Raw genomic sequence first — 20,363 nt, 5'->3', positions numbered from 1 at the left:
TCAATAAACTTGTTGGGTTTGTCACTTTAAATAAGAAAACATATTGGGCTAAATTCCATATGCAGGGCTTTGATTTGGCTCACTGTTTAACCGGTATCGTCCATTGAGGAGTGTCGGTGTCAGTAAAATTCCTAAGTTATTGTAAGCTCCGGGATTTTAAATTATTAGAAAATATGACAGGAATAATATGTTAACTAAAACATTCTTAACATAGAATGGGCCTTCTTACTCTCAAAAATTGGTTTAAATGAATAAATTTTCATTTTAGACGAGCTAAATCTCAGACTCACTGAAACACTTGGCTATAGTTAAATACGCAGAGTGTTACTTAATCTATTCCTAATGCTAAAAGATTCTTGTGCCAGTCTCGTACTCAAAGAAATTCATATTTACTCTAAGTACAAAGTTGAAGCTGAAGTACGGAAACCTAATCGAAAATGGAAGTCAAGTTTCCAGAAGAGTACACGAGTACTGTTATTATTTTCGTTTTCCATGTTCAAGTTATATCCATAGTTCCTGTTATATACATGGTGCTAATAAAGCTAAATCGCCAATTAAGATGAAAGGTACAGCTTCTCTGGGCCATGACCAACTTTATAAAACTAATTAAATTATGTAATTAAACCCATATTAAGAGTAGTCTTGCTACCATTCATAACACACAGTATGGGCAGGCTTATTTCATTCTTAAATCGAATTAAATTTTGTCACCCTAATGTAATACTACATAAAATATTCAAGACTTGAAATATATATATATATATATATATATATATATAAAACACATACTTTAATATTCAAATATACTCATATATTTTCTTTGGCACACTGGCATACAGACAGTAACATGGCAATATTAATATTCGCATTATGTGGGTTATTGCACTATCCGTTATATTTAAATACATATAACTTATACATTTATTCAGATCTAGAATTTATTCTGTTTTAAGAACATGTATTTAAAGAATTTTACTTATAGTGTAATGAATCATCAGGAAATGTTAGAATAAAACACTTGATGTATTACTGTATATTTAATATTTTATTGACATATTGAATAAATGTGAAGTGATTATAGATATTAGTAGGTTTTCATTCCCACGCTAGAGTGCTGGATGGTCTGGAACTATCTTACAAACTACATCCGTGTCCCAGCCACGTGAACTTGCCATTATTGCATCTTATGGGCTCAAGTCGATGGTGAGAGGTCCGTCTACACATACGAGTATTATCAGTTGTTTCTTGGTATATCATTATTTAAGAAAATCTGAGAAGATTGATTAAGATCAATTAAATTGTTGAAATAAATTGTTCACATTGTGTTCGAAATAACATTTTATTTAAAAATAAGGAGAACTTCAACATAATTTTTTTTTAAATTTGAAACTGATTATATTTATTAAATTTAGCTTACTATCCGTATGACAATGAAGAATCGATCCTCTGTTTTCATAGTAAAATATTTTGCTTAGCTATAATTTCACAAACCTAATAGCTATAGATTTAACAACTATTTATAAATATTAATAAATGTAAATAATACATAAGATTTCCAATTTATTTATTTTTCGTGCAAGGCCTTTCGAAACCGAAGGTTTCCTCATCAGGCGACTAGTAATTTGTGAAAAGCAATTCTATTCTAGAAGTTGTATGAATTATTATAGTTGTAAAGAGAATAAATACAATATTCCACATGTTAAGATTATTTTTTCTAAAATAATCATAACATGTAGCATTTCTATGCTATTATAAATGGGTTGCTTTTTGTTTAAATAAATCCTACCCTTCACCTATAAATGAAAAAATATTACGATTCCTTATAATTTTAATAAATAACTATTTAAAAAAATAAACATTTATAAAAATTGTATTATTCATACACCTGAGGAAGACATTAGCCTTCAAATCTCGAAAGGTAATGTTACCGATTTCCAGTATCCCTGATACTCAGTATGGACATTATATAATATCACAAGTGTATCACAATAGCAAATTTTAGGAAAACAATTTATTTTCACAATACATCCATTGCTATAAAAATACTTTAAACAAAGTATTAATACAATATTAGTTGTAACACTAACTTTTCTAACTGTAACCTGATTTTATAATTAAGTGCATACATATGATATTGCATTTTATAACCGTGTTGGAATATAATTATGAAACTTGACATAAAAACAAGGGATTAAGGATCGTGCAACTCTCTTTAACCCAAGCAATACTCGTATTTCCAAAAGAAAGCAAAGACTGAATATAAGAGCTAGTATCATCTCTTTCACATTTAGGTCATCACCGAGTTGCCGAAAATCAAATAAGAAGCACCAAAATTCTTTTGATAAATAATCCATATGATGTGTCCATTTCAGTCTGTGACTCCAAGATATTTGTAATCTGTAATTTGTCTATATTGCCACGTAGACAAGATTCATTAAAGTAATTTCCGCAGTTATGAATTATCAAGTTTTAAATTGTAATCAGTATTGGAGCGAAGTGAGGTTGGCAAATGTTGATTTAAAATATTGAGCGTCAATAAATTTTGGTCAAACCATTTTTTCAATATCATAAGGTCATTTTGAGCTTTCTTGCGTACGTCCAGAGAGTTATTTCGAATTTAAAATATGAATGAGTTATCGGCAAATAAATGTTATTGATGTAAACTAAAATTGGTTTAAAGGTGCTTAGTGACAGTTGATTAGTGCCTGTAAAATGTGTTTATGACAGCCGTCCCGCAGACACCCGCACACACACACACACACACACACACACGCGCGCGCACACGCATTGTAATCTGTCAGTGAGGTTGCTGAAGAATCATGTAAGGGCACTTCCACGGAATCCAATAGCTTCAAGCTTGTCTCTACTTACTCAGTTAGATGCTTTCTTAAGATCGAGAAAAACCAGCATGCAATGTTTTATATTTGAAATACAGAAATGTATTTCTTTATTTAGTGATCATACTGGAAGTTTTTATGGTACTATTATTCTCATGTTGGAGGGTGGGTTTTACGTATATAAATATAGCAAAAAATAATGTCAGGTTAAAGTTTTTGCCTCGCATTTTGAATCTAATCAAACTTAATGCAGCTAACGATCGATTTATTTCAAAAAGGAAATTCATCTATCGATTTCACCAATAAGTAGTATGTATGGCAATGTATTATTCAATTGAAATTAGCTCCTAGTTTCTTTAATTTACTAACTAGTTATGTTAAAAACCAAGTAGGTAGTTTGGTGTAAGCGTCCCATGAAATTAGCCCCTCTTTTGTCAGCGCACATTTACAACATTTCTTACAATGTTCAATAATGTTAAACAGCTAACTGTACCGATACTACATTGGCATAATTATAGCTCCTTTGTTGTTTTTATTATGTGTCTACTGAGAACCCTCTGTATTAAAAGATAAGACATGTTTTCGATAGGCATTTCACTAACAATGCTGGATAATTATGTAAAGTTTAGTAAAATAATGGTTTTTAATAATCGGAGGACTGTATGTTTTTTTCCCAGTACTCTCTGCATTTGTAACACAAATCATTCTGACAAATTATATTTCGGACAAAAATATGGGACCATGTCGAAGGACATACAAATAGTATGGCAGTATATTATATGATAGTATGACCACAAGAAATAAGGAGAGACGGATAGCAACATACATTTTAGTGGACCAGATAAATAATAATAAATCACGACCTGTCTTGGGTTGAGGGTTGTGTCAGCAAGATTGACATTTCAAAAATTTCACCGTACAGTGGATCAGGGGCGCACCAATGGGGATGGAAAAACGGGACCTGTCCCCCCATCCAAGAGCGTTGGATTTCAAAATAATATATCGCATGATAGTCTAATTTGGACTAAAAATAACATTTGTTGTAACTTGAAAAAATTTCAATAAAATATATAAATTCTAATCTTTAACCATTTTAATTCACGAAATACACGGCAATTCACAAATAATTGTTTGTTTTTCAATGCCTTATATATTTGAATTTCGGCGTCACCACGAAACTGAGGTTAGTTCTTACTGTTTCCACAGGCTTCTACCTTTACACAGTACTTCAGTAACCGAGCACAAAATGTATTCGTCCTGATTTAGATTCATACGTTACTGAGTGGTACGTTGTCCTTTAATGGTATAGGTACTTGTTTCAGCTACTGATACTGCTAACTTAGTCTGAATACTTTATAACAGGAATGGCGGTAAGCGTGTACAGTATCGGTATCGCTAAAATATCTGTACCAGTGACCTGTAGCGGGAACTTTCAGTTTGCAGAAACTAGTTTGGACGAGTAACCGGTAAAAAAGTATCTTTTTGCAGTAGTTCAGACTACCGTATGGAGACCGAATTTTTGGCCGAGCCTGACTACTTTGAGTATCTTTACCTCATTGTTTGAATATTATTTATATAGCAGATTTAAATGGCTCTAGGGTCCTAGAATATATATACATAGAACTATTGTTACTGTTGTGAAATGTAGTGGTTTTGAATCATACTTTCGACACTTGACAAATGAACAAATGACGCTTGTTTGAATAGTCCAAAATTCCATCTTTGTTGAAATATAGAGTTATGGGATTTTTAATTTAACTATTACCCACTCTCACGCAACAAAACTTTGACCTCATTTTGATCCATGGAACTATATGATGAAATGAAACGAAGGGAAAAAATAATTTATGATTAAGAGGAATAAGAGGAATATCATAGATTTTCTCAAACAAATTCATTGCTCATTATGAAAAACCAAACAATAAATATAAAGTGTATTAAACTTAGAATGAGGTTTAATAAAATTGATTGCTTATTTTATAGTTTTTTTTTTCAGTATAATGCGTAGTGCCTAATTGAAATTGTGGTACAAGGTACAACTTTCACCAGAGTTATTAAAAAACATGTTATATTTTCTTATGATAAAAACATATCCACCCTTTTTAAAGTTAGGTACGGGGGTAACTTTACATTTTCAAATAGCTACGCCTATCTTGGGAAATGTAATTTTAAAGGTCTACTTGATAGAAATAAAAGTGCTCTTCCTCGTAAGGCTCAGCACAAAGTTGCATTAATATATAGTGTATGGCATGTAGGCATAAGCTACTACGCTGTCGGAATGGACCATAACTGCATTTCTCAGTTAGGTGTATAACCAGTGCTAGATTTGCCTCGTGAGCCTGTTCTTATGTAATAAATACATTTTAAAACCTGCGAAGAATGTGACTATAAAGCCATCATCAAACAATAATACGAAGTGTGAAGAAGAACTTTTGAACACAGACCGATGATTGACATTCTGAAAATTATTCTTCATTTTACAAACAATTAACATGCTCGAGCTCACCGATCACCAAAATTGTGTTACGTCGAAATATGTCAACGATATCCGATTATGTGGAAAAGTAATATGTTGATAAGTGATATAACGTTATATTTTGAGTCTACATACTAGAACAAATAGTTGTTTAAAAATATTCTTACCTAACATTTCATTTCGAACACAATCGTTTTTGGAACTACCATTTGATGTAATAGTTTCATTTCTTACTCTGGATGTAGCTGAAATAAAATTCACAATATGTAACAAGCACATAATATTCAATGATTCCCAAAAAAATACCAAAGTTAATAATCTTCTTTATCAATTTCAGAACTTTTTCCAGTAAATAATCCAACGATGGTTATTTACAAATCTTTCTTAGTAGCATGTAGCACCGTAGATATGAATTCTGTATTTACCAAAAATGAAAAAAATAAAAAAAGAAAGCGGACAAACAATTTTACTTAATAAGAAACTTAATATGCACCAATGACTGTGTAACTTTTGGAAATCAAAGAGGTGCAGTTTGAGACTTTAATTAAAGACTAAAAAAATTAAAACTTCAGTGTTTCCAGGGTTATGGTTACCAGTAAAAATGTTGAATTTTATAATTTTTGTTTTTAGGTAGCAAAAGGTACAAAACGTTTCGTTTAGATACAGAAAATCTCTTTTTTAGAATTCATCAAGTAATATCGCAGAAATACTGGCCGGAAATTCTGTATGTAATTGCGTGGTGGATGAAATATGATTTGAGACACGATTAAAAAATAATTATTGAAAGATTTACAACCAGGTAGTATTGCATTTAGTTTTAAAATGTGTACTTCAATATTCATGCATTATCCATTAAGATAGGAGATATTGCAAAACTTTGTAATAATATTAACACAATTCATTGTATTTTGTTTCATTCAAATTTGTGGAACGTAGTGTTATTTTTCAATTTTATTAGTTGTACTTACATAAAATAACCATTTGTTATACACAGTATATTTGGAAAAAATTTCATTAATTGTATAATTTTTATGTGACTAACTGTAAGAGCGTGCTAGGATAAGTTTAAAATTACATTAGCGGAAGTCAAGGAACGAGCCCTAGCTCAGCATTCTCCTGCCAGCTAGAGGGCTAGGACACACATTGCCGTCAACGTAATTTTATGATACTGTAAAAGTCATTTTATGGTAATGTACCAGTAAGAATTCAAAATTTTTTAAAAGAAATGATGGCAATCCAATATTATGAAGTTCTGAATAATCGTGATGGAAACTGTTTTTTATGAACAATAGTTAATAGTTAATAGTTTTCAACAATAGTTAAGAAGATACAGTATCAGATCGGCAAGTAGCACAAACATTTCTTTAAACCTGCGAAGACTGTGACGATAAAGCCATCATCAAACGATAACTGACGTGTGTAGAAGAACTTTTGAACACAGACCGATGATAGAGGTTCTGAAAATTATTTGATCATTTACAAACAATTAACAAGCACAATATGCTCACCGATTACCAAAATTGTGGTACGTCGAAACATAACAACGATATCGGAGTATGTGCGAAAAGTAATATGTTAATAAGTGATATAGTGTTAGATTTTGAGTCTATATACTAATACAAATAATTGTTTGAAAATATTCTTACCAAACATTTCATTTGGAACACAACCATTTCTGGAACTACCTTGTGATGTAATAGTTTCATTTTTTACTCTGGATTTAGCTGAAAACAAAATACACAATATGTAACAAGCGGTTAATACTCATTGATCCTAACAGACAAAAAAAAAATACCAAAATTTATAATTATAATTATGTTATTTAAAAATCTTTCTTAGTAGCATGTAGGACCGTAGAATTTACCATGAATTAAGTATTTACCAAAATGACAACTATAGAAAATAAAGAAAAAAAAATATACTTAATAAGAAACTTAAGGTGCAGCAATGAATGCCTAAGTTTTGAAAAACAGAAAGGATGCAGTTTCTGTTCAAGGATTAAATATAACTAAAACTTCAGTGTTTTCCAGGGTGTATGTTTTAGAGTATAAATTCTATTTTGAACAATATGGATTATCAAATCTATTATGTTTCTCCTTATATAACGCATTAATTTATCAAAATTGTTTATCAGGTTTGACATGGAGAAAACATTTACATTTACAAACGTACAAATATTCTATTAATTCAAATTTTACAAACACTTATTTCTCTACTGTAATTTTATTACCAGGTAGAAAAACTAAACAAATCTAGTTGATATATACCCTCCACAACTGAAAATACTGGATTTTAACATTACACTGTAATATGACATTAATTGCAATGGCTAATTTCAATTAGTTATTTTAATTTGTACCGCCATATTTTACCACATTTTAAAATACAGAAACTACGTCTTACTCGTCTAGTTAACTAAAACTTACCGACAGTAAATGATATTAATACTTACATGGAGCAAACATATTTCGTTCTTGGTAGGTATTTTTGAACGGTTCTGCCACATTCAATAGTGGATCTGAAATTTCAAACATAATAGTGGAACACCTCAAATATATGAAGGAACTTACGCGTTGAACAGAAAGATGAACTGTAGTTTCATTTACTTATTCTTTAGTATAATAAATTCGATTGATTCAGTCGAATTATACGTAATTTAAAAATATAATTTAATTTTATGCTTATGCAAGCCACAAATAATAATATAAATTATAAAAATATGTTTAGATTTAAATTTTAATTTTATAATTCATTTGTGATTTTAAGAGAACTTGTCTCAACTCACTATAGGTGAACCGCTAATAAAGAAACCTGCGCAGAAGCAAACATTTGAGCAGCACAGCGCAGGAGGGGCCCCCCTCCGGCGGGGGGGAGCGGCGAGTGGGCGGAGCATCTTCTTGTCAGCTGTTTAAATCTTGTCTTGCTCGCGCCATATTGTTTATACTGCAGTTACTTACTTGGACCGTTCAATTCGAAAGAATCAGTCAGGTGAACGAGTGATCCGGATCGGAGTGTTTCAAAAGACCCGTTCACTTTAAAGTTTTGTTCAATTTGGCTTGGCAACTGAATAAATTTGATACTTTTTTCCAAATCAGGTGAAATGAAAAATGAAATGAAAATGGTTTATTTTCTTAAAAATAGTACAATAAAACACATATACACGTTTTGCAACAAACGTAAGCAAATATATACAATGTCTGAAATCATGTATCAGAGTGTAACATACGGTACGTATACGTAGTTAATTATTTCTTATTATAATAAACCTTGCATTGATTCTATTTAATTCAATTAAAATTTGAAATAAGAAGAGTAGTATAACCGGGATGAGCCTACATGGGCCTAGGACCTGTGCGTAGGCTCTGGTCGTGAATATCGGAACTCAAAACTAATAATAGAACTAATGATTTTATAAGTAAAAAATAGTAGTTTTGTAATTTTTGATATTATTAATGGTTTTAGAATTTATTTATAATCTGGCTGGATGGCAATGACAACAGTGACCACGCAGGCAATTGATGTCACATTGATAATGATACGTAACCGAGTATAAATCTAGTTTTGCTGCACTGTCGTATGAAGTATTAGTTATGGTAATTATAGTGAAGGACAGACCGAATAACAATAAATAGCGAGTAAGGGTTAGAAGTTCAGCGATAACAAGGGACTATAAGTCTATATACTTCTTCGCCATCTAACAATAGTAACCCACGTTAATACATACAGTTAATTTTTGTTAATCATTTCTATTAATAATATATATTTATATTTACTAGATTCCTGAAACAATACATTTATTGTTTTATATATATATATATATATATATATATATATATATATATATATATATCCATTCACTGTAAAATATGTTGTTTCTTCCTCTATCCGAACACATTTTTGCAAGCAGATCCTTTCGTTCACTTGGTCATTACATCCAGTCGCTCATTCGTTAATTTTGTTCAGTCAACACGATGACCGGTAAAACACGCTCTAGCGGGAAGGCTTAGTAACTCTGTACTGACCGTTTGAACTGAACGGGTCGCAGCAGTGAACGATACCGACTGAGCCGGATTAGTCAGCTGATTTTATTAGATTGAAATAGAGTGAGCGCCGAGCAGTGGTGGGGATGCTTGGAGGGGCGGCGGAGGGATATTTACCCCACCCTGCGTGAACTCAAATCAACCAAGGTTTTTTTGTTAGCGGTTTACCTATAAATAGCAAATAATCAATACAAGTTTTACAAGCAACAACTGCAGTGCTGGGCTAATAAGAAAAATCAATTTTGATTCCCATATCATAGTCTGTATTGCCGATTCCTAATTTTAATATGATATCTGTGTAAATTGTTACTAAGAAATAAGAATATAAACTAATTAGTTTGAAAATTGTGTGGCCATTTTCTTATTCCTTAGATACTAACGAGATTAGATTCTATGCGGATTTTAAACGAAAAACTTGGTACATTTCGTACATCCTACATTCATAATTTCGTATCCATTCCTGTATAAATTATAAGTATAAATAATTATGTAGTTAAATATTGTTAATGACTATATTAAATACTAACTAAAGAATTTAGATAGGATAAGAAGACAAGGTTTCCATTAATCAGACTGGAATTACATTCCTCTTTTTCCTCATATAGACATTATAAAGAACACTATGTGAAGAAGAAAAGGGATATCGATTTAATCTAAAACGATAAGACTGTTCTTCCTATTTGTTTAAGCAGATACTTTGAAATGGTTACGCTAAATGGTTTAGCGTTCTTAATATTTAAGCAAATGTGGCCAGTCAAATACTCAAAACATATTCTTTGAATGACATATTTATACCACTATACAAATTCTAAGATACTATACATTAGGCAATATCTTTTAACGCTGAAAAGCGCAAATTGATTCAACAGACTTGAGGCTATATTAGAAAATATATATACATAAGAAATAAAATCTGCAAGCTACATATAATTTACAATATTTTTTTAGTTTACTTTTATATATTTTTTCTTGATTTATTTAAATTGGAATTGCTAATTTGCGTTCTGCCGGCGCAGCATAAATGAGGGCACATGCTCAAATAAGTACAGAAAAATACGAACGTAAGCAAAGTATTACTTATAGTATTTCGATAATTTGTTTATTTCATCTACATTTATTTCATATAAAAAGTACGCTAATAGCATGTGTTTTTGTAAAATCATAATCTGAGACTAATCTATATAACAAAAAATTATAATTTATTACTTGTGTTTAGGAATTTTAACTAACCTCATTGAAACTAGTTTTTATTAACAGAAAACCTACCATTCTACAGCACATTGACAAAACTTGATGTCATATTAACTTGACTTAAACTCTTATTGAGATAAACGTATTTGTTTATCTTAAGTCTACAATTATTATTTCACATACAAAATTATTTTCATTTAATTGTCTATGATTCATCTCAAACTGTAGTTAATCTTGAATTTATTTTACTAATATGAATAATGATTTACCTGATAATGATGATATTGTTACTTGTTGTAATTCGGTAACAAAATTTAGAAAACGTTTTGCTTGGATATGGACAATGTCTTTTTTAGAATTTATCTAGTTAATATCGCAGAAATATTGTCCAGAAATTCTGTATGTAATTGCCTGGTGCATGAAATATGAATTGAAACCAGATTCAAAAAATATTGAAAGATTTATATCTAGGTAGTATTGCATTTATTTGAAAAATGTGTATATCAATATTTAGGCATTAGCAATTAAGGCAAAAAGTGATGCATAACTTTGTAATGATATTAACACAAATTCATTGTATTTAGTTGCATTCATATTTGTGGAACGTAGTGTTCTTTTTCTATTCTATTAGTTAAGCTTACCTAAAATAACCATATGTTATACACAGTATATTTGCTAAGTTGTGGCAGTAATTGTATAATTTTTATGCGACTGACTGTAAGAGTGTGCTAGAATAAGTTTGGAATTACAGTAGCAGAAGTCAAGCAACGAGTCCTAGCTCAGACTTCTCCTGCCAGCTAGAAGGCAAGGACACACGTTGTCGTGAATGTAATTTTATGATCCTGTGAAAGACGTGTTATAATCGTGTTCCAAGTCAGGATTCATTATCGGTAGAAGAAAGGAAGAAAATCGAAATTTACTTAAATCTGCAAAATCGTGATGAAAACTGTTTTTATGAACAACACAACAATAGGTAAGAAGATACACTATCACATCGGCAAGTAGCAGAAACATTTTTCAAAGCTAGGAAGACGTTGACGAAAAAGCCCTCACGAAACAATAGTATGAAGTGCGTAGAAGAACTTTTGAACACTGTCCTACGATTGACATTCTGAAAACTATTGTTCATTTTACTAACTATTTAATATGCACAAGGTGCTCACCAATCCACAATATGTTGTTTCGTCTAAACACGTCTACGATATGCGAGTATGTACAAAGGTAATATAGTAATATTTTAATAGTATTAGTGGTATACAAATACGAGTCAGAGACAAAACGATTCCCGTCTAAAAATCTCATACTGTTAGATTTATAGTCTAAATACTTTTAGTTTAATATAAATAATGGTTTAACATATTCTTACCAAACATTTCATTTGGAACACAACCATTTCTGGAACTACCTTGTGATGTAATAGTTTCATTTTTTACTCTGGATGTAGCTGAAAACAAAATTTACAATATTTAACAAGCGGTTAATATTCATTGATCCCAATAGTCTAAAAAACACCAACATTTATAATCTTCATAACCAATTACAGAAATATTGTCTGTAAAATAATACAACATTGCTTATTTAAACATCTTTCTTAGTAGCATGTAGCACCGTAGATAGGCAATCTGAATTTAATAAAATTCCAAAAATAGAAAATAAAGGGACAAACAGTTTACTTAATATTAAACTTAAGGTGTAGCAAAGTACGTTACACCTTATTTTTGGAAATTATTAGCAGTCCAATTTGTGTTCAAGAATTGAAATAATTAAAACTTCGGTGGTTTCCAGTGCGTAGGTTTTAGAGTATAAAATGATATTTTGAAACACTATGGATTATCAAATTTACCACGCTGCTCTTACAAACTGCTGTAGTTTATTAAAATTTACTATTAAGTTTAATATGTAAAATCAATTACTTCTACAAATGTGCAAATATTCTATTAATTCAAATTTTACAAACACGTAATAAAACTCGCACGGAGAGGCCGTGAGCTGCACCAGTTTCATTAACATTTTACTTTACCAAATACAGTACGTACCTCATAAATGTAAAATTCATTAGGCCATGGATCAAAACAACACATAATGACGTTAATATAATAATACAAAGTAGAAAAATGAAACAAATCCAGGCAAGTTTCTTACTCAAGTTTACAAAATGTTAAATGTTAACCTTTATTACGAACTGGATATGAAAAATAGTTTTAAATTGTTTTCAATCTCAATCTCATGAAATTATCAACAGTGCTTTCTTTATCTCGTACGCCTCAGCACAAGGTTGCAGAGTTTGATAATGTATGCTATGCACTATCTTCTCGGAATATAGCTCAATAGTTCTTCTCAGTTACGTGTAAACAGTGATTCCTTTGCTTCGTCTGCCTCAACACAAGGTTGCAGTGTTAGATTTATTAATGTATGTACTATCCTCTCGGAAAAGTTGAAAGTTACTCTTCTCATATCTGTACTGAATCTAGTTGACATCTACCCTCCATAACTGAATGATCTGGTTTTTGACATTATACTATAATATGACATTAATATAAAATTTATCGACAGGAAATGATACTAATACTTACATGGAGCAAACAAATTTCGTTCATACTTTGTTTCTGGTGGGGATTTCTCCATCAATTGTAGAACTGCAATTTCAAACACAATCTATTAACACCTCAAAGAGATGAAGGAAATTACGCATTAAACAGATTGCTGAACTGTAGTTACATTTACTTCTCTTTTTGGACATTAAATGCACCTGATTCAGTCGAATTATACGTAATTTAAAAATAGAATTTTCTTATATTTTTACGCAGCCTCAAATATTAATATAAATATGTTTAGCTTTATACATCATTTTATAATCCATTTGTGATTTTAAGAGAACTTGTCTCAACACACCTACCAAATAGCATATAATCAATACATGTGTTAAAAGCAACAACTGCTGTGCTGGGTTAATAAGAAAAATCAATTTCGATTCCTAAACGTCGTTTGTATTCTCAATTTTGAATTTTATTTTTACACCTTTATTATTTGTACCTACAAAATAAGAATATAGTCTAATTAATTCGAATAATGTGAAGCCATACTATAGTTGATTCTTACATACTAACGAGATTAGATTCTAAGTAAAATTTAATGGTAAAAATTATTATCGATCGTAGATTTAGAATTTGAGATCCATTTCTGTATAGTAAATAAATATATGTAATGTTGTAGCTAATTATAGTTAATGGCTAAATATTAACTAATGAATTTATATTTGATAAGAATACCAGGTTACATTGATCGTACTAGAATTATATTCCTCTTCTTCCTCATATAGATATTATAAGTAACACTCTATGAAGAAGAAAAAGGGACATCGATCCAATCTAAAACGACAAGACTATTCTTACTATTTTGTTTAAACAGTAACGTTTAATGGTTTTTACACTAAATGGTTTTGCGTTCTTACCCTCTAAGCAAATCTAGCCAATCATATATTCAAAATTACCCTTAACCGTATTTCGAAAATTAAATATACACATACATATATTCGTTAAATGACACATTCATGAAACTATATAATCTAAGATACAAAGAAAATTAGGCAACATGTCTTAACGCTTAAAAACGGACATTGAATCAACATATTTTAGGGTACATACGAAAATAGATAGACATAGGAAATAGGTACTGCAGATACATATAATTTACATTAAATGTTTAGTTTGATTATATTTATATATATAAATAAATAAATATATATATCCATAAAATAATTCCAAAAAAATACAGAAATTACGAACGTAAGCAAAGTATTACTTATTGAATTACGATAATTAGTTAATTTCATCTACGTTTATATATCTTTATTATTATATATATATTATCTTATATGTCTTTTTTTAATTTATCTAGTTAATATCGCAGAAATATTGTCCTGAAATCCTTTATGTAATTGCCTTGTGCATGAAATATGAATTGAGACCAGATTTAAAAAATATTGAAAGATTTATATCTAGGTAGTATTGCATTTATTTGAAAAATGTGTACATCAATATTTAGGCATTAGCAATTAAGGCAAAACATTATGCATAACTTTGTAATGATATTAACACAAATTCATTGCATTTAGTTGCATAAATATTTGTGGAACGTAGTGTTCTTTTTCAATTCAATTAGTTAAGCTTACCTAAAACAACCATATGTTATACACAGAATATTTGCTAAGTTGTGTCAGTACTTGTATAATTTTTATGTGACTGACTGAACAAGTGTGCTAGGACAAGTTTGGAATTACATTAGCGGAAGTCAATCAACGAGTCCTAGCTCAGCCTTCTCCTGCCAGCTAGAAGGCAAGGACACACATTATCGTCAAAGTAATTTTATGATCCTGTGAAAGACGTGTTACAATCGTGATCTCATATCTCTACTGAATATGGTTGTTAACTACCCTCTATAACTGAAAATTTTGAACATTACACTGTAATATGACAATAATTGAAGTGGCTAATTTCAATTAGTTATCTTACTTTGTACATCCATATATTACCACGTTTTAAAATACTGAAACTTGGTCTTATTCCTTTTGTTAACTCAAATTTATCGACAGTAAATGATACTAATACTTACATAGATCATGGTAATTTTGATCATCATCATTATTTAGTTCTGCCCCATCCAATAGTGGATCTGAAATTCCAAACATAATATTGTAACACCTCAAAGATATGAAGGAACTTACGCGTTGAACAAAAAGATGAACTGTAGCTACAATTACTTATTCTTTAGAACATAAAATACGACTTATTCAGTCCAGTTATACGTAATTTAAAAACAAAATTTACTTATAGTTTATGCCAGCCACATATATTAACACAAATTATATAAATATGTCTAGCTTTAAATGTCAATTTTATAATTCATTTGCGATTTTCAGAGAACTATTCTCACCACACTAAATGGCAAATAATCGATACAAGTTTTACAAGCAACAACTGCTGTGCTGGTCTAATAAGGAAAATCAATTATGTTTCCTAAGTCGTAATTTTAATTTCAATTCTAAATTTGATAATGTAACTTGTGTTAATTTTTATTAAGAAAACTGAATATACCCCAATTAATTCGAAAAATTTGTGACTGTATTATTATTGAGCCGTAAATACTAACAAGATTGGATTCTAAGTCAAATTTATATGTAAAACTTGCTATCAATCCTAGATTCATAATTTTTATCCATTCCAGTATACATAATAAGTAAAATAATTTTGTAGTTATATATAGCTAATGATAAAATATTAAATATTAACTAAAGAATTTAGATAGGAGAAGAAGATCAGGTTTATATTGATCAGACTGGAATTATATTCCTCTTCTTCCTCATATAGATATTATGAAGAACAGTCTATTAAGAAAAAAAAGATATCGATCCGACCTAAAACGATAAGACTGCTCTTCCTATTATGTTTTTTAAATAGATACTTTTAAATGGTTTTGCGTTCTTACCATTTAAGCAAATGTGGACAGTCAAATAGTCATAACCACCCTAAACCGTAATTAAAACATTTCCGGATATACACATACATAATTATATTCTTTAAATGCATATTCATACAAATAAAATAATTCGAAGATACGAAAATAAATTAAAAAATATCTCTTAATGCTGAACAATGGATAGAGATTCAACAGAATTTAGGCAACATATGAAAATAGATAGACAAAGGAAATAGGATCTGCAGATATATATTATTTTAATAATAATTAATAATTATTTTTATTAGTTATTAATGATCTATTAAGAATTTATTAATACTTTATAATTATTATTAATTAATAATTATTTTTATAATAATAATTTTTAGTTCAATTTTATATATATATATATATATTTTAGCCCTTTTAACCCCGACGTCCGTACTATACGGACGTCGTAAAAATGGCGGCAACTCCCGACGTCCGTATAGTGCGGACGTGCACTTTTTATAACTTTACTGGCCACCTATTTCACCAAATGCTTTGAAATTTCATAGACTTATGCACAAAGATATTTTGCATCGAAATATATTAGTTTGTAATGGTTTGACTTCATATGTTGTCAGTCTGTGACTACGCAATTGCAGTTCGTCTCGACTGACTGCTCACGCTTGTTGCAGACAGCTGTATATCACGTGGTTGTGAATATTCCGTTTTTCTTCACAGTTTTAGGTTAAAGCAGTTGTAAAGTACGGCAGTTAAAGTTTAGTTTATTATTTGTTTGATTTCAAAATGAGTAAAAGACATTGTTCAAAGTCTCCCGTAAGTGAAAATACACTAATTAGTAACTCAGTTGCAAACAAACAATTCACCCCAATTGTTTTGGTGACCACAAGTGCTAAAACATTTTGTACTGATGTAAATATTGTTTTAAAAACTTTTTTTTTAAATTTAGATTATGAACAGTTTTAGTTATTTTGTCAGAAATAACTTTGGTTTTATGTTTATTTTAAGTGCTGTGAATTTCAAAGGTCTTGTTACATTGCCTTGCCCAGAAATGGTAAAAAGAAAAATTTACACGGCTTTACAAAAGTTTATGTTACTTCACTTTTAAATAAGGTAGGCCTATAATTTTTGTTTCCTTTTATTAAGGATTAAATGTACCATAAAGGAAATGGGTGTTTTTCGTGTCAAATATTTTTTTATCTATATGGTTTCCATGATCAAACTTGAATTTTTTTCATTTTTTTAATTTTTTTATATATGTATATGTATGTAAAAAAAATACTTTCATAATAATAATTTTATTTGTATAAATTCTGTAAGCTACATGTATATAGAAGTAAAACAAAAAAAGAATTACCTAAATATCTTAAAAAATAACTGAGTTATGAATTTTTTACAAAACCCTTACATTTTGTCTGAAAATGGCTTGGGATTTCTGGCACATCACTTGATTTAGTGGCCGGGGTTAAAAGGGATATATATATATATATATATATATACACGTTTTAGCGTTTTGCAATTGCAAATTTGCGTTCTGCCGGCGCAGCAGAAATGAGAACATAAGTTAAAATAAGTACAGAAAAATACGAACGTAAGAAAAGTATTACTTATAGTATTTCGACAATTTGTTTATTTCGTCTACGTTTATTTCATATAAAAAGTACGCTAATAGTATGTTTTTATAAAACCATAATCTGAGACTAATCTATATAACAAAAAAACTCATTATCATTTGTTACTTATGTTTACAAATTTTAACTAACCTCATTTAAACTAGTTTTTATAAATAGAAAATCTACAATTCTATAGCACAGTGACAAAACTTGATTACAAATTAACTTGACTTAAACTCTCTTTGAGATAACCGTATTTGTTTATCTTAATTCTTCAATTATTATTTCACATACAAGATAATTTTCATATAATTGTGTATGATTCATCTCAAACTGTAGTTAATCTTGAATTGTTTTACCTGATAATGATGATATTGTTACTTGTTGTTATTTAAATATCAAAGTAGCAAAACTTTTTGCTTGGATTTGGATAATCTCTTTTTTAGAGTTCATATAGTAATATCGCAGAAATGTTGCCCTAAAATTCTTTATGTAATTGCCTGGTAGATAAAATATGATTTAAGAGCTGATTAAAAAAAAATTATTGAAAGATTTACATCCAGGTAGTATTGGATTTATTTGAAAAATATGTACATCAATATTGAGGCATGAGCAATTAAGGCAGGAAATCATGCATAACTTTGCAATAATATTAACAAAATTCATTGTATTTTGTTGCATACAAATTTGTGGAACGTAGTGGTCTTTTTCTATTCTATTAGATCTACTTACATAAAACAACCATATGTTATACACAGTATGTTTGGAAAGTAATGTCAGTAATTGTATAATTCGTATGTGACTGACGGTAAGAGTGTGCTAAAATAAGTTTGGAATTACAGTAGCGGAAGTCAAGGAACGACTCCTAGCTCAGCCTTCTCCTGGCAGCTACAGCGGCAAGGAGACACGTTGACGTCAAATTAATTTTATCATCCTGTGAATGTCGACTTACAATCATGTTCTAAGTCACTATTTATTTATCAGTAGAAGAAAGGAAGAAAATCAAAATTTACGTAAATCAGCAAAATCATGATGTAAACTGTTTTTATGAACAACACAACAATAGGTAAGAAGATACACTATCAGATCGGCAAGTAGCAGAAACATTACTTCAAAACCATGAAGATGTTGACTATAAAGCCATCATCAAACAATAATATGAAATGCGAAGAACTTTTAAAGACAGAAAGATGATTGACAAACTGAAAACTATTGTTCATATTACAAACAGGTTCATATGCATGTCTCATTGATAATTTAAAACTTAATATTCTGTAATATTGTTATATACAATCCAAGCCGTAATAATATGCACAAAGTGCTCACCGATTAACAAAATTGTGTTACGTGCAATGGTAAATGGTAATATGGTAATAGTGTAGTAGTTATATTGGTATACAAATACGAGTCAGAGGCAGAAAGATTCCTGTCTAAAAAGCTCATACTGTTAGATTTTTAGCGTACATAATAATACAAATAATTGTTTGAAATATTCTTACCAAACATTTCATTTGGAACACAACCATTTCTGGAACTACCTTGTGATGTAATAGTTTCATTTTTTACTCTGGATGTAGCTGAAAACAAAATTCACAATATTTACCAAGCGGTTAATATTCATTCATCCCAATAGTCTAATAAAATACAAAAATTTATAATCTTCATAATCAATTGCAGAAAGATTGTCTGAAAAATAATACAACATTGGTTATTCAGTAATCTATCTTAGTAGCATGTATCACCGTAGGTTTAAATTCAGTTTTTTACTAAAATTGCAAAAATAGAAAATAAAGGGACAAACCGTTTACTTAATAAGAAACTTACGGTGGAGCAATGAATGTTACACCTTATTTTTGGAAATCATTAGCAGTCCATTTTGTGTTCAAGAATTGAAAATAATTAAAACTTCGGTGGTTTCCAGTGTGTAGGTTTTAGAGTATAAAATGATATTTTGAAACACTATGGATTATCAAATTTACCACGCTGCTCTTACAAACTGCTGTAGTTTATTAAAATTTGCTATAAAGTTTAATATATAAAATCAATTACTTCTACAAATGTGCAAATATTCTATTAATTCAAATTTTACAAACACGTAATAAAACTCGCACGGAGAGGCCGTGAGCTGCACCAGTTTCATTAACATTTTACTTTACCAAATACAGTACGTACCTCATAAATGTAAAATTCATTAGGCCATGGATAAAAAAAACACATAATGACGTTAATATAATAATACAAAGTAGAAAAATGAAACAAATCCAGGCAAGTTTGTTACTCAAGTTTACAAAATGTTAAATGTTAACCTTTATTACGAACTGGATATGAAAAATAGTTTTGAATTGTTTTCAATCTCAATCTCATGAAATTGTCAACAGTGCTTTCTTTATCTCGTACGCCTCAGCACAAGGTTGCAGAGTTTTGATAATGTATGCTATGCACTATCTTCTCGGAATATAGCTCAATAGTTCTTCTCAGTTACGTGTAAACAGTGATTCCTTTGCTTCGTGTGCCTTACCACAAGGTTGCATTGTTAGATTTATTAATGTATTTAATATCCTCACGGAAATGAGGAAACTTACTCTTCTCATTTCTGTACGGAACGTAGTTAACATCTACTCTCTATAACTGAATATTCTGGTTTTTAACATTACACTGTAATATGACATTAATTGCATTGGCTAATTTCAATTAGTTATTTTAATTTGTACCTCCATATTTTAACACATTTTTAAATACTGAAACT

General features: G+C 29.9%; 1 protein-coding gene across 1 annotated transcript in view; it reads right to left on the bottom strand.

Moving 5' to 3' along the window:
• Positions 1-1,024: 1,024 nt before the first annotated feature.
• The window catches only part of LOC124369610, a 107,911-nt gene continuing 88,572 nt past the window's right edge, over positions 1,025-20,363 (bottom strand). Inside the window, exons 10-17 of the mRNA XM_046827660.1 lie at positions 19,117-19,194; positions 15,156-15,215; positions 13,118-13,180; positions 11,911-11,988; positions 7,766-7,831; positions 6,960-7,037; positions 5,481-5,558; positions 1,025-1,216 (exon numbers count right to left, since the gene is read on the bottom strand). Coding sequence (XP_046683616.1) covers positions 1,185-1,216; positions 5,481-5,558; positions 6,960-7,037; positions 7,766-7,831; positions 11,911-11,988; positions 13,118-13,180; positions 15,156-15,215; positions 19,117-19,194 — 533 coding nt within the window. The 3' untranslated portion in view covers positions 1,025-1,184. The remainder of the gene's footprint in view (positions 1,217-5,480; positions 5,559-6,959; positions 7,038-7,765; positions 7,832-11,910; positions 11,989-13,117; positions 13,181-15,155; positions 15,216-19,116; positions 19,195-20,363) is intronic.

The sequence above is a fragment of the Homalodisca vitripennis genome, chromosome X, assembly GCF_021130785.1.
Source record: "Homalodisca vitripennis isolate AUS2020 chromosome X, UT_GWSS_2.1, whole genome shotgun sequence".
Classification (NCBI taxonomy): domain Eukaryota; kingdom Metazoa; phylum Arthropoda; class Insecta; order Hemiptera; family Cicadellidae; genus Homalodisca; species Homalodisca vitripennis.
Note: the sequence above shows the minus strand (reverse complement) of the source record. Positions and strands in the feature narration are given on the sequence as shown.